The 16,134-nt window shown below is 39.6% G+C and overlaps 1 protein-coding gene across 3 annotated transcripts; it reads left to right on the plus strand.

The window, feature by feature from the left end:
• The first annotated feature begins 456 nt into the window (after positions 1–456).
• GJA1 (gap junction protein alpha 1) lies at positions 457–9,692 on the plus strand. Of its 3 annotated transcripts, none has more exons than XM_085575097.1 (3): positions 457–532; positions 650–701; positions 6,605–9,692. In XM_085575097.1, the coding sequence occupies exon 3, from the start codon at positions 6,621–6,623 to the stop codon at positions 7,764–7,766; it is 1,146 nt and encodes a 381-aa protein (XP_085431223.1). In that variant the 5' UTR covers positions 457–532; positions 650–701; positions 6,605–6,620; the 3' UTR covers positions 7,767–9,692. The 3 variants fall into 3 exon arrangements, with proteins under 3 accessions (XP_085431223.1, XP_085431224.1, XP_021402770.1); XM_085575098.1 differs by having other exon boundaries at positions 6,609–9,692; XM_021547095.4 differs by having other exon boundaries at positions 457–701.
• The last annotated feature ends 6,442 nt before the right edge of the window (positions 9,693–16,134 follow it).

Raw genomic sequence — 16,134 nt, forward strand, 5'->3', positions numbered from 1 at the left:
AGGAAATTGACCTCAGTAAGCAAGGCTGTGTTCACAACAAAAAAAGCAGAGAAGGCTTGGGAGGGCTTCCTCTCCTGAGTGGTGGCTGTGAGACTGCAGCCCCCTATGCAGAATGTGCACGCTGGTCACTCATTGATGCCTTTCGCTGCATTTCTGCCTTTCCCTGCGGTGAACAGGCGCACACCGGGGAGCCAGCCTGTTGCATCTGTCTCAGGCGAGCCCGGGTCCGGTCACCGCGCCGCCCAGGTGCCCCAGTGGCTGTGGGGCGGCTGCTGCCTGCCCGTGTGTTTGTTTTGTTACATCAGCAAAGTGCACTGCCATGCTCTCCGGCTTTCCGCGGGCTGGTTTTTTGCTGTGCCTTCAATCCTCTCCCTCCTCCTCCCCCAGCTCCGCGCTCCCCGCCCGCAGAGCGCCCCTCCTCCCGGGCTGCCTCCCCTCCCTCTCCCCTCCTCTCGCACAGTCAGAGGCTTGAAAACTTGTTAAAAGCTCTCCCAGTGTTCCAAGTTGGGAAAAAAAAAAAAACTTTTACGAGGTATCAGCACTTTTCTTTCATTAGTGGGGAAGGAAGGATGAAAAATACAAAACAGCAGTAGACTTTTAAAGTTTAAATAGACAGGTCTGAGTGACTGAACGTGCTCTTCCATTTTAGTTTAACCCTCCAAAGAAGTGCTCTGATCCATTTTCACTGCTGACCAGCAAGGGTAAGTTGAAAGTTTTCCATTTTCAGCATTTTGTGTATCCTTTTTTTTTCCTTTTTTCTGAAAACGCTTCTTTTCTTTTATTCTTTTTCCCCACCCTAAGAATTTTGTATTACTGCGTTGAAAGTTGAACTTGTTTAAAAGCACACATCTCTAAACAGCGTAGATTCTCTTAAAATGCTAAGTTCCAACTTGGAGGAATTATTTCTTTCTTTTGTCACACATTTCTATAGGTTTCAATAAGTGCTACACTTTTACAACTTGTAACCTTGTTCAGCCCAAAGAGGAACTGCGGGGAAGTTGTGACTGCCGGGCTGAGCAGATTTGTTGCTGGCAAAAGCGATCTCTCCCCTCCACTGCTCTCGGGCTATCTCAGCTCCATTAAAGAAAAAGCCGAGGTGCTCTTCACTCTCCTCTGCTGTACCAAAATTGCACCCGAAATTAGTAACAGGGAGACCTTGCCTTGGATGCGTCCCATTCCTTCCCCACACGCTTTGCTTTCATATGGAAATCCTGATTGATGCCTGATGCTTTGAGCAAAGCAAGCTTAATTAGATGCCTTGTTAAGTGCTGCAGCTACTGAAGTGGTGACTTTCACGTGGTCTTCCTGATAAGTTTTTTCCCCTTTTCTTTTAAAATAGATGTGATAAAATCCAGACACGGGATATGGATTTTTAACCTGGTTTGTATATAGTTACTCTGTTTTAGCAACCTCAGTGAGGGATTTTAGAGGAGGAATGTGGGATATCATGATATGCCTTACCACGTTGGCAATGTCTGTGAAAGTCTTGGGTAGATATAAATGAAAGTTGTCTAGGAAGGACTGTACATAATCCGCATATGACACATTCCCTGTATAATACCTCAAAGACTTAATTGTCAAAATGCAGAGGAAAAAATACTTGAGCAGCGTCTCTTGGAGACCTAAAAACCTTTTCATGTTGTGAGACTTGGAGTGATTCCTTATAGCAGTTGTTGCCTCTTCTCGCCAGTAGTTATAAAGCAGCACGAGGAAGGAGAAAAAAGAGCCTTCAGCTGAAGGACAGACGAAGCAGAGAGTCTATCTTATCATGAACAAGGTGTGCTTATATGTGTCCTCATATTTTGCCTTGAGATAACCGGCAAGCATCATGGAGCTGCGTATTTCCTCTGAGGATTTAATTTTTGTACGTGATGCCTATGACGAAAACCCTGGTAATGAGCACAAAAACGGGATATGGACACCTTTTGCTTGACCTCTGTCCCCGTGTGTGTGTGTGTGTGCATAGGGAGTGAGTTAGAGGACTTGCGTGAAGCTTTCATCCTGCCATTTTTAACATCTGGACAGCACACTACACGGCAGAATTTAAGCCTCTAGTCTTTGGGATGTTTACTGAAGTGTTTCCTTCAGAAACTTCAAAGCCAAACACTGGCGCTGACCCACGATACCTAACAAGCACCCGAATGACAGAAAGGCAAGGGGCAGGCTGGGATCAGGAGAGGGAAGAGAGGGATGGATACAAGGGATTTGATTTGCAACATAAAGCTGAATGCTAACACACACAGGAGCGCAGACAGATTCAACACTCTAAAGTTATCTCAGCTCTCATATTATGCAAGCCCAAGAGATTAATTTTATTTGTCTCTGCAATGAACCAGGGCCAAGGATTCCTGTGGGCATGGGGAAGGTTAGAGGACATTGAGCAATGCATCTCTTTCATCAGATACATTGCTCTCTTTCCCCCAGTCTCTGGTATCTCCTTCCCATGTAACTCACTGAATTTGTCTGGTGTTGAGGCACCTGGGCTGATGTTTATTCCATTTATGTATTTAGATATCCAGATTTCAAGATCCTCAAGCAGGAGCATCAGAGGGCCTGAGGCTCCCTCAGGGAATTCAGTGTTCCTTCCCTTAATTCCAAAGTGAGTCAGGAGCAGGATGAATCTGAGCATTAACACAGAGGATAGACCTGTCTTGTACAACTAGGGAACATCTAAGGAAGTGCTTACAGTTGCCTTTGCAAATATGCTTTAAAATTAAATTAGGTATGGAGGGTACAAAATGGGAAAGCCATAAGCTAAGAAGTAGATCTGGTAGTGACTCACCACCAACCAAAGGAAAAACCACAGTTGTGACACTTTAGATTCTAGTTACTGCAACCATTTTGTGCGTAACCTTTGTCCGGTGCATGAAGTGAACCGAAGGTCATCTGCAGACCTATATATGAACTACATCCTCCCAAGGGAATGTCTGCAAGGCATTTGATAAGATTTTGGAAAACTAGCCTTCCCTGTTCCAACAGGTCCAAACCCAATGAGTTGTGCATTTCAGCTTCTTTCTCTGCGATGCATGTTATTTTTGGGAAATGCTCAAGCTGATTTATGTTCAGGGTCCAGAGTCTTCTCTTTTGTTGTTTAGGTGTGTGTGAGCACAAATAAAAAGATAGAAAAAGTTGGAAAACCAAAGCTTTGGCCTGTTTCCAAATTACTTCAGCTGCACAATCCCACTTTAGAACCCAATCTAAGCCTTGCTGCTCTTCCATCCACTGGCATGTGATCTTCTATCACTGTAGTCAGACCTAGGACATTACCACAGCACTGAGTTTGCATTATTCTTCTTGGAAAATATGAACCAGATGACGTGATGAATGCCATCCATAAAAAATAGTTCTAGAATTTCTTAATTGTGGCTTACAAATCAAATGTCTTATATATGTGGTCATCCTAAACCCATGCAGATGAATGTTGTCAGATCTCCTGCTGCTCTATGGGTTTTTTATCCTGCCTTTACCCACACACAGTAGGACCTGGAAGAAATCCATCTTTTAAAGACTGCTGGATTTTAATGCTAGGCCAGCATTAGTCTGCCTCAGAGAAGGTTATGATCCTGTAAAGCATTAATCAGTAGGAACTCATGAAATGCACGTACTCATCATCAGCCATATCCTTAAACTCCTGAAGTACTGAATTTTTATGAATTCAATAGGCCAGCCTGTGTCATTCAGTGGAGTCCTTTAAGGTATTTAGAAGTGTTAAAACAAGCTAAAGTCCAGAAAGCTAAAGAGCTATTTTTAAAGGTTGTCTGCCAACCATTTCAAACTAATTACAAAGCTAGAATACTTAAGTACCTGTTTGATACAAAACCTCTTTTTATACCTGGTAAACAGATTTGTAATCGCTTAATAAAACTGGTCTTTCAGTGCCCTGAAAGTAAACAAGTTAGATCCGATGAATGAATTTTCTCTACAACAAAGCAAAGTACTGTATTTCATAAAGCAATGGAATCCACTTAAGAAAAGGAATAATATATTCGTGCCACCACAAGGTTATCTGATTAACAGTACAATGTTTTGAATTGATGTGGGTTTTTTTATCACTGGCGAAGGCTAGCATGTAACTGATCTCTTTTTTAAAAAGTTGCTTTTCAGAACTATGTATGAGTAATTCAAGCATGGAATGTTTCCTCCTGGAGTTTATATTGCCAGCGGACACAAATGAAACTTAGCAATTTTGCATGCTGAAGCAAATTAAAAAAATAGGGAGTAAATTCTCCAAATATTGCAGGTGTGGGATTAAGTAGGTCAAAACTGAAGTAAATCATATTGCATTAATGAACCAGAGAGGAGTGTAATTAGAAAACAAACAACACATAACTGCCTAGAAATAACATAACCTCTGTTTTCTTAATCAGGCTTTCAATCTGCAATAACATTTAGACAGTAAAAAAAAAGTACGTTGAGTCTGAAGAAAGTCTGTTAACCCAATAGTTTCTAGTCACTGGAAAGCTGACTAATTAAATCAAGAAGCTGTTACTTGAAAAAGGCTCCTTCTGTCTCCTTGCACTCGGACATGGAGCAAATAGCTTGCCTTTGAAACAGACTTCACATGTTGTATAGTCACAGGCTGTTCTGTTTTAACAATCCCTGCCTGAGGAGGAACGTGGTCACATTTCATTCCAGCCTTTCCAGGGACCTCTGCACTTCTCTGCCTGACTCCTTCCCTGCCACTCCAGCCCAAAAAGACAAACTCAGTTTTTCTGGGAAGGATGAAAGCTGGTGGGGCTGAGGGGATGTGTCAGAGACAAACATGCTCTGTTTGCTCCTCCCAGCAGAGTCTTCCAGTTTTAAAAGTTTGAAAGTTTAAAAGGCCCGATCCTTTGATGGGGCTTCATTCATGAGAGGACCTAATTACATGAAGGGTCAACAGGCTGCAGTGCCCGAACTTCAGAGCCAGCTGTTAAGGCAGAGGAGGAAATGGCCCTGGCATATTTTTCAGGGGTTCAAAGATAATTGGCATCTCAGAGCTATCAGAGCGAGTACACTCGTCTCCCATTACTCTCTCAGGGTCGGCAGCAGGAATGGTGTGTTTTTATTTGGCATCTATTGTTATGTTTGAGATTGCCAGATTTACAGTCTTGTGTTCCCAGTGACTCACCGCTTCTTGAAAGCAAGTCTCCTTGGTGCTAAAATTTCCCATTTTATGAATTCTCCAAAAAGCGTGTATTCTATAAATGACCTTCACTAGGGAATATATCCATGATGCAGTTGGGAGGAAATAATTTGGACAGTATCAAAACTATTAATACCAGGAAGGGATTACTCAGCATCCATGGAACAAATATCTGTGCCCAGCAGCATTAACATTAAAAGGGAAACTTCATGATTATTTTTCCTCTTAAGTTCCTGATTTCATGTGATTCATGCTTTTTTCATGTCAGGCAAGTTAAAACATAAGTTTTAATAAGATTGCCATTCTCCATTTGATAAAAATCTATAGTGAAATTTGTTTTTCCTAGGAATCTAGACTATCAAGCAAATTATTTCATTTCTTTTATGTCATCCTGTGTATTTCCAGATATCCTGAGAAGCTGTCTGTGTCCCAGAAACCACACTTCAAAACTCAAGTCAGGAAAGACACTTTAAACTTGCAGTATTCAACACTTGGAATGTAAATTGCAAGCCAGGAGTTGCCTTACAAACAGAGCATATTTACCTTTTTTTTTCCTGCTAAATCTTTTCCTTTCTAAACAAAGAAGGAATTTACATACAAAAAGATGCAAATACAAACCTGAAACTCCAATGAATTACGCAAATCACAGATAAACAGGAAACCAGTTCCTCCAATATGGTAACACAATCTTAGCTGTGTTTCATGTATTTGCAATTTTTTGTTCCTTCATAAAATAGGTAAAGAATGCTTTCTTTGATCTTTGTGATGCAAATCCTAATGTATAAGCTTAATTTGGGCAGCAAATGCTTTTTCTGAAGTTTAGTAGAGTATAAACTTGGCATCATTAGGAGCTATACCCTTAAATGTGTTACATGCTATGAAGTTACAGGCAGAAGCTCAGTGTAATATTGCTGTGTAGAAAAAACTATGTGTATTTTGCAAAGGTAGAACTTTGGGTATGTGACCCTAATATTAACTTAAGGCAACCTATTGTATTTGGGTTATACTGCGGTTTGCTTTTTTAGTATCTGAAAGACTGAGAAATCTTTCATATATTCTAGCATATTTATGCAGCACTACTACTTATTCAACACCCTGCTTCAGCTGTGTGTCACAGCTGTTTTTTCGCCTGAGGCAGGTGTAGGTCACTGAACTGAGGCTGCCATCAAGGAAGCTGAGCCAACCACAGTGGTCACTGAGGGTTATCATGAGCTTCCTGAAAACTGGAGTGAAATTAGGAACTTTTTCAATTGTGCTCTGACACATTATATGTTACTCTCTTTTCAGTTTCCCTGACTTCCCACTTCACCTGCAGACTTACTAAAACTCCAGTTTCTCTTCAGATTTTGTAAAATACATTAATTACAACAAAGCTGACATTGCTGCTCTATTAGCATTGATCAGTGATTTAGTGTGTCAAAGGTATTAAAGCTCTGACTTAACCCTTGCTATTTTTTTTTCCTTTGTGTTCTTGTTTAGCCAGCATCCTGTGAAGATGGGTGATTGGAGTGCCTTAGGAAAACTTCTTGACAAAGTTCAAGCCTATTCTACTGCAGGAGGGAAAGTGTGGCTGTCTGTCCTTTTCATTTTCCGAATCTTGTTATTGGGAACAGCAGTTGAATCTGCTTGGGGAGATGAACAGTCTGCATTCCGGTGTAACACTCAACAGCCTGGTTGTGAGAACGTCTGCTATGACAAGTCCTTTCCCATCTCCCATGTACGCTTTTGGGTTCTGCAGATCATATTTGTGTCTGTACCTACCCTTTTGTACCTGGCACATGTGTTCTATGTAATGAGGAAAGAAGAGAAGCTGAACAAAAGAGAAGAAGAGCTTAAAGTAGTGGCAAATGATGGTGTGAATGTGGATATGCATCTAAAGCAAATAGAAATTAAGAAATTCAAGTATGGGATCGAAGAGCATGGCAAAGTGAAGATGCGTGGGGGACTGCTCCGTACTTATATCATCAGCATCCTGTTTAAATCTGTCTTCGAGGTGGCTTTCTTGCTGATACAGTGGTACATTTACGGGTTTAGCCTGAATGCCATCTACACCTGTGAGCGAGACCCATGCCCACACAGAGTGGACTGTTTCCTCTCCCGTCCAACTGAGAAAACCATCTTCATCCTCTTCATGCTGGTGGTGTCCTTGGTGTCTCTTGCCTTGAACATCATTGAGCTTTTTTACGTGTTCTTCAAGGGTGTAAAGGATCGTGTGAAAGGGAAAACCGACCCCTACTCCCACAGCGGTGCCATGAGCCCTTCCAAGGACTGTGGCTCCCCCAAATATGCTTATTACAATGGCTGCTCTTCACCGACCGCCCCCTTGTCTCCCATGTCTCCCCCAGGGTACAAGCTTGTTACTGGAGACAGGAACAACTCCTCCTGTCGTAATTACAATAAGCAAGCCAGCGAGCAAAACTGGGCCAACTACAGTGCGGAGCAGAACAGAATGGGGCAGGCTGGCAGCACCATCTCCAACTCGCACGCCCAGCCCTTCGACTTCTCCGATGAGCACCAGAACACGAAAAAACTGGCGTCGGGACATGAGCTGCAGCCCCTCACCATTGTGGACCAGAGGCCTCCCAGCAGAGCCAGCAGCCGAGCCAGCAGCAGGCCTCGACCTGACGACCTGGAGATCTAAGCTTCTTGATGCAGTACTTGCTCAGCTACGAAACGACGTGCATTGGAAGATGCCGTCAGTGCTGATATATTGTTCCAGTGGAGGTGGTACTTAACAGTCTCAAGCAGGAGATTTTAACAGTCATAAAAGAAAAAAAAAGCAAAACAAACAAGCAAACAAACTTTTAAAATACTTGCTGGTTCTTTGGGGGGTGTGGGGTTGGTGTGGGGTGGTACAGTACACATTGATATTTAATGTAGCTGGTTTAAAGAATTTTAAATACTAAAAAAAAAAAAAGAAAAATGTAGTACTAAGGTAAAGGGCTGTTTTTCTAGAAAGGCTGTAAATATCTGAGTGTATGTGTATGTGTGTACTATCATGTTTGTTTCTAAAGATTCTTCTGTAATACTAAAACCCAATAATAACTGAACTCACATTTATCAGGGTGAAGTGCTACCTGAAGATGAAAACATTTTTCCTATTCAACATGCAAAAAAGTCCAGGATTGCCTCTGATCATTTCCCTGTCAAGAACATTCCAGTCTTAGAAAGTGCACTTTGAAGGTAAACTTTCCTACATGGTCCTCTGGGCTGTTGGAAGGCTCCTGTGAGGACAATTTACAGTCTTTGAGTCGTTCAATTCAAATTTCAGGCATGGCCCACCAAGAAATACCTTGGTCACCTGCTCTTCCAGCCCTTCATGCAGGTATATTTTGTGATGTGCGAAAATGGGATGGCTCCACATGTGGAACCAGCAACGACACAGTCTTGCCCATGGCAATACTTGTGTCCTGCTACTTATGTAGAGTCCCTTTAGTATTATATGAAACACAGTTTGCTGCCACTTGCAGATTTATGCATCAAGACAAGCAAGCAACTGCCTTTAGTGAATTTTATCATACCTTTATGTGTACTAAGGGTGTACGTATGTGTGTGGATGTGGAGGTAAAGGTATACACAAAACACCCTCAGAAGCATAGGCTGAGAAATAAACGCACACAGGTTACTTGCAGTTGACACATTCTCATGGATGTTGTGAAGATCTGGGCCACTATGGTGTTTACATTCTCTGGTTCCTTCAATGTAAGTGAAGCACAGGTTGTTATATTTTTTTAATTCTATAAAATATTTTCCATGTATCCTAAATGGATGCTCTTTTTAAAATAAATTAAAAAAAAAAAATCTAAAGGGCGTAATCCTGGATGTCTTGCTCTGGAAAATCTCTCTTTCAAGTTGTTGGGAGTTTTGCCTCAACAAATCTGCAGGATCAAGCCCAAGATGTAGCGAAACATGTTCTTGCTGGCATGAATGATTTTCTTTTGTAGAAGTTAGGGGTGGAAAAGACCCATTAGGTCATCTAGCCAATCTCCCTGATAGGTAATTATGATGCTTGAATGATAGAAGATGTAGTACTGTAAGCAAGCTTTAGTCTTTTATGTGAGAAACTTAGAAGAAGTGCTTTGTGCTGGATTAATAATAAAATATGCCTAAATGGCTTTTGCAGTAACTGGTATTTTTCTTGTTCTAAATATTCACATTTACTGAACTGCAGTGTCCACTGAGTTTGACAGTTAGGTCTTTCTAGATGGCTCTAGCAACTTTAGTGTTTACAGTTAGATTATGTTTGAAATGCAAGTGAAGTTGAAAGGATTTTTAAAGCGTACAATTCTAGCTAATTTATTTGAAATATATGCTAAAGAAATCTACCAGTTTCTTCAAATGCATAGCCTGTTAGCTGAACACAGATTGACCAAGGAAATACATAGCTTGGTTTCATTTTGCAGCAACACAGATAAATTGTTCCTTTAATACATTATATTAATTTGTTTGACATTCCATGTTAAACTACTGTTGTCTTCAACTTCATTGCATGTATGCAACCATAGTTTGTCAGATCATGTTGTCTGGAGAACATTAGTCAATAAAGTTTTAATTTAGTATAAATACATTTTCTAATTGTCTTTTACTGTTTCATATGTCCATAGATATCTTTAGTTTCAGTCTGATAATCCAAACTCATTCCTCCCTTGTTCATTTTTCCACAGTCACTCTGCATTTCAGAAGCATCCTTTATTTAATGCATCTGGATTTGCTTTGAACTGAAATTCCACAGGGTTACGTTCAGACACCCTCACAACAACTGGAAAAACAAGCATTGTCTCTGTCACTCCTGAAACAAAGTAATGTTCAGCATGAACAAATCTTGCTAGAAATCTCAGAAAATGCCTATTTATTTACAAACTATTATAAAAATGGCAGTCCCAAAAGATTGTAACATAATTTCTCAAGCAATTTTTATATATGGATTAGATTTAACATTATGAAATAATTGCCTCTAGTTTACATTTCCCTATGTTATTAGATTGCTCAAGTGACAGTTTCAATTTCTGAAATGAAAACCTCATTTCTTCAAACTCAATAAGATAAAGGTTCTGATTTTGATAAGGCTGGGATTTTGCATATTTCCTCTCCTACTTCACCTTTTACATCCCCATCAATAATAAAGTCATACAGTGCTTGGCTTTTCAGGATTGTACTCTATATGTGAGGTGGTTCAATTCCTTCTATTTGAAAAATTAAAATATAATGGTCACGTGATTATCACAAAAGGTTTTACTTTCAAATTTGCTTGTTATTTTAAGTCCAAATTCTTCCCCTGCTTATTAGTAATGATGAGGGGAAAGCAGAGCAGTGGTAGTGGATTTATAGCTCTGAGAGATACTACAAAAGTACCAGCACAAGGAGTGACTCCTTGAAGTTTTCCTTAAATAATAACAGTGAGTCATATTTAAGCTGGCTTGTCCTTGTTCATCTGTACAAATGGAAGGGCATTCCAAGCATTTTGTAAGGATCATGCCCTTGGAAAGGTGGACACCAAAGCATTCAGAGAAGGGCTCACCCTGAGATAAAATGTAGTGTCTCCTAGACAGTCTGAATGTCAGGTATGTCCCATGGGGCATCTTGGACAACTGAAATAATTTAGCGCTTCAATGCCAAAGCTCTCTGAGTGATTATTTTTTGGTGGTAATGCATGTGTGTACATGTGTAGGGTAAAGACATCCCAGAGGCTATTTTTCCCACCTAGATTTATTTCTGTGGATGACATTTATTATACACATCAAAGTCATCGTGATTTTGTATGCCATTCATCTAGTTCTTTAGGCTCTTTCTCCCAGTGCATCCCTGCAGCAGCATTTGCTTTGTCTGCAGGTGACACAAAATAAGCTGTGATACAATGCTAGCACACACTTCTCAATTCACATCCTGTTAATTATTTTAAAATCATGTTTATGTTTTGTGTAGCAGTATTTTGCAAAAAAGGCAAATCATCTTAAGGCTTCCACCCTGTCCCAGTAATTTGAAATGTTTTTAAAGAGTAAAGTTAGAAGGAAAAGTTACAGACAGCCTAAAATCTATATGCCTATCATGTAATTTCAAGACTTTTTAAATACTGTGAGCACACACTGAAGATTATTTCCTAATTTAGAAATTCTATTTCCATATTTAAAGTGGAAACTACAGTAATAGTTTGAGAACCAGGACAAATTATGTGACTATACCTACCTTCCTCACGCACTGAAATCCATAATTTTTAAGCAATGCACTTGTGTCACTTGTCCAGAACCACATCTCCCACATCTGTCTGCAGCACTCCTGTGCTACTCAGCAGTAGCACACTGGCTCAGCTGCACACTACCACCATTCTACCTTTCCCTCAGACTTACTTTACAGCTTGTTATTGATTAAAACAGAGAAAAAAAAAAAATAGCGATGGAAGTAGCAGTTTTTCAAGTCAGATGTAAGAGTTCTGAAGTTACCCTGACTGGTTAATCCAGAGTTCTGAGTATGTCAGATCAAAACCTCCTCAAGTTTTGGAGGTGCCTGTTTCTATTCTGCTGAGACAGAATTCTACTTTTAATCTTTCTTGTAATTCCTCCATGATTACCACTGCTCCCTTTTCAAGAATTTAAACAAAGTAGGGCAGAAAATAGGATTTATCTTCCTCCTGTAGAATTTTTCCTTTCTATTTACTCCTAATCCAAATTTAGCAAGACTGAGCGTTCTACTGAGCTTGACATACATTTTTTTAATGTGCTGTATTATTCAAATAGTTCAATTTACCATAATCTCCTTGAAGATATCTTGACTTCTCATGCTGCTCATGAGAAGTCATGATTCTCCAGCCATTTGCATTAGATCTGCCAAAGAGCTCAGAAGACAGAGGTGGAATGGATGGCCCTTAAAGGATTTTTCTGGCCAAAATCCAGTCCTTTGATGATACAGAGCTACTCGTTACATGACTTCTATTTCTACTCACAACATAGACAATAAGGTCAGAAACCTAAGTCATGTCTGAGAAATCACTACCTAGATGTATCATCTGCCTCATTGCATGAAACTATTTGAGTGTCCTCTATTTTAACTTATTCTAACATAATTCTCCAGAAATATGGGCCTGCAAAATCAGCTCTGCAAAGATGATGACTGCCTTTCCCTGGCTTAAATCATGTGCTTTTGACTGTGCCCAAGGATATATTCACACCCAGACTCTGCCAGTCCTGGAAAAGTGTGTCAGATGTAAATTACATGATGCTAGTGCATCAGTAGATTGAAACAGGAAGAGCTTATTTGTTCCTGTTCTTATTTAAAAGGTATTTTGATAGACACAAAGGAAAAAAAAAAAACAAAACAGAATGCTTGTCTTAAATGTATCTTAAATACTTCCTAACCTGGAGCACTACCACACTACCAAAGACCCTATGAAGCAATACAGACAATGTGGATGTAAACATATTGAGCATTATCAATGGATACCATGAATATAAACAGTTTAAATAGATCCAGCTGGTCAGTAATGTGGTAAAACCAGCCTCCTCTAAAATGGCTGCTCTCACTGTTTCCACATGGTAGCCAAAATGCTGCATCCAGCTTCCTAGTTTTCTGGCATTTACATTGCAAAAGCATCTTGGACAAAGGCAGACATGTTTTTACACTGATGATTTTGCCTTAACTCCTTGTAAGTGCTGGAGAAGCTGAGTGTTGGAGGCAGAGAACGTGGGACAGCCTGTACTGGGTTAGTGACACTGTCAGGGGAGTCAGCCAGGGGAATCACTGGTGAGAAGTAATGGCTTTTTGGGGATTGTGGCCTCTCCCATCACTTAAAAAGGTCTCCACTGTTGTGTTGAGGAAATTTCCGCAACAAAATGAAACATGTGAGCTTAGACCAGTATAAAAGGGAAAATGTTCAGACATTTAAATTGCTCCTTGAAACAAGCCTAGACCACAGTGACATGCTTCCCATTAGAACTGACAGAAAATGTTCACATGAGTTCCAGGATTTCAGTCATTTAAATCAATGCTAAAATTATTTTCAACATCAAACATAAACAGATTAGACCAAGAAAGATATATAATGACATTTAATTTTCATTTATATAACTGCAGGGGGAAGCTGATGAGTATAAGCTATGAAATTTTGGATGTGACTATTTAAATATGTGTAATCATACTATTTCCTCACACTGTCTTTTTACTGTAATTTGGTCTAGAGGCAAATTTATGAAAAGTAGTCTAAAGGTTTGTTTCTTTTTACAAAGAGACATGAATTCTGTTAATGTAATGAAATACATTTACATGATGTCCATGTCAAATTTTTGCAGGATTATGTAAGAGAGTGTGGGGTAATATATAACATTCATCTAACTCTTCTGGGCTAGGCAGCTGGGGAGTGAAATCTTAACTTTGTCTCTCCCCATCCTTGTTAGAAAATTATTCATATCCCAATTGACTGAACATTTTCTCTGGAAACTTAGCTTGGGTAAGGGTGTTTACATCCTCTTCCCCCTCCTTCTTTTTCCATCTATAGTGAAAGTTCCATACTGGAAAACAGAAGCAGCTACAAATATGCAAATAAATGCAATCACAGTTGGTAACAAAACACTGCAATCAGGGACTAGGCAGTAGTTCTTTTTTGCATGTCTGCAACTAACTCAATAGGACAGCAGCAGGGAAAATAGTTTAAGGCATTAGAAAATCCTCTGGATTCTTTAGCATCTGAAAACTACTTGGTCCTTGCTGAAACAGGCCTTTTCAGTCTCAGCTTCTGCTGAATCACAGAGTTTGCTGCCTTTGAAGGCTGAAGTACCTTGGCTCAAAATTGAAGTTGCTCTGGAAAAATTCAGACCTTCCCTAATGACCATATTTGCATGCTATTCTCAGTAGTATTTACATATAATAGGACACTCTCCACAGGAAGGCTTCTTCCAAACACAGGCTCTGCTTACACTTTGAATTTCCCTATTCAAAGGAGAATATTCAAAATTATCTATGCATCACTACTTCAAAGTGTTTCACTGGGAGTACTCTGCCATATATTTGGGAGACTCATCATAGTTGTTTCAAAGCTGAATATATAGCCAACTGTAAGATTGCCACCTGGGTTTTGTGTGTAGAGGCAAAGAAGTATTACTCAGCCAAGAATCCTACCTGGCCTGACCTAGCATACTTCTGCTGAGGACAAGGAGTTTCTGTTGAGTGATGCGAGATGAAAACCCTTCTCTGAGCTTTACTTAGTTCCTTCTTTTATTCAAGTCCCTGTAGTGTTGGTTGGTTTTTTTTGTTTGGTTTTTTTTTTCTTTGTTTGTTTGTTTGGGGTTTTTTTTTTTTTTTGAGCACACAGAGGATCCAGCTTTGACTCTATGTAACTTGCTGAGGTCTAGGATAATTTCTGAGGAATTTCTTCTGTTTCTACTTTAGTTGTTCCAGCTCTGTGGACTTTTCCAGCTGTGTGGACTGTAGTTCTCAATCCCTCAATGATAGGGCAATTGGTGATGGCAAAGGGTGTGCAAGTAGAGAAAATGGGTCTGGGTTGTTTCCCATATGATTTCCCATAGAATCAAGGCAAGTTAGTCAACCTCCTTCCTTGTCCTGAAAAGTCAAGATGCAAAGGTGTGAAAGGATGCCTGCATTCTGAAAGAGGCTTCAACCATGTGCTGTAGTATCCTCTTAATCTCTGTTGTCTTCTTCACTCCATGCAGCTGTCTTCTCTCACCACCCACTTCTTTTCTGCATCACTTATGCCACAGGTATTTAGTGTTTTGTACTAAAAAAGCTTTCAATTTGATTTTTTTTTTCTCCTTGTGTCATGTGCTGGGGACCACTCAAATACCTTAGAAGAACCTGCTCTATTAAATATCTATTAATTAACAAGCTGTTTTATCTCCTATTTCATGTATTTAGAATGAATGCTAACTACTACAAGTTTTGCCTGACAGCTTAGGAAGGAATTTTGTACCTGACCTCATAGGAGCCCACATTTGCTTCAATCACTTTTTTTTTCATACTGTTTTACAAATAAAGAAGATAGTAGAGGTACACAGAATTCTAGTTATCTACCATAACCAGGTGCAGTGAAAGTGTCAGGACATGGAGTTTGTCCAAATCTTCCTCCCACCTTAGTCCTAAAGGAACTCAAATCTAGGCTCCCACTAATGGTTATGTATGCTATATAAACAGTAATAATAATCATACCTGGAGTTGCACTGATACAGTGCCTTTCATCTTCAAAGCACTTTAAGAACCCTGTATAATTAGTTTGCTATGGAGTCATCACTGACAATGCTGCATGAGCTCCAGTACTACCCACTGTGAGAGTCAAAGATGGAATCTGAACAGTCACAGAGACCATACATAACCTCCATATCACTACTAAAAGAAATTTAAAATGCTGAACAAGTATATTTTAACACTTCACACAGGAGGAGGATCCACAACCAGCCGGAAGCCAGTCTCCCTATGATAAGGAAACAGGAATGTTTTCTTTGCTGGTAATCTACTACTTCAGATCTCTAAACACATTTTACCTTGAACTATGTCTCAGTCAAGCTGGCAGAAGATCACAGGAAGATTATCTCATTGCATGGAATCTTCATATTCATGTAACTAGAATATATAAATTTTTTTAATTTAAAAAGTTTTTATTTGATGAATCCAGAAGGGATGCAGACACAATAAATATAACATTAAATGAGTTTTTACAAACTTCAATGAGATTACATGGGAACAATTTATCTAGAGTTTGCCATTGGCAATTGACAAATACAATTTTAATATCATAGTATTTTTTCAAGTATTTCCAGTGAGCTTATAACAGGTTCTTACCAATGTCCAGGGGTTTGCTCTTTAAATCAATTTGGCATTTTCTGGAGATTATTATCCCAACATAAATTTGTAAACAGCCTTTTCAAAATACACCATTAAGAAAAGAGAAGAAAAAAAAAAAAGCAGTAAGAGTCTGTTCAAACTGGTGAGAAAAAGAATGTAGAGGAACAGAGCATTTTTGTATAAAGGATGCTTGTAATATCTCTTAACATTACTAATTTTTACTTGCC

The sequence above is a fragment of the Lonchura striata genome, chromosome 3 (assembly GCF_050655825.1).
Source record: "Lonchura striata isolate lonStrDom1 chromosome 3, ASM5065582v1, whole genome shotgun sequence".
Classification (NCBI taxonomy): Eukaryota; Metazoa; Chordata; class Aves; order Passeriformes; family Estrildidae; genus Lonchura; species Lonchura striata.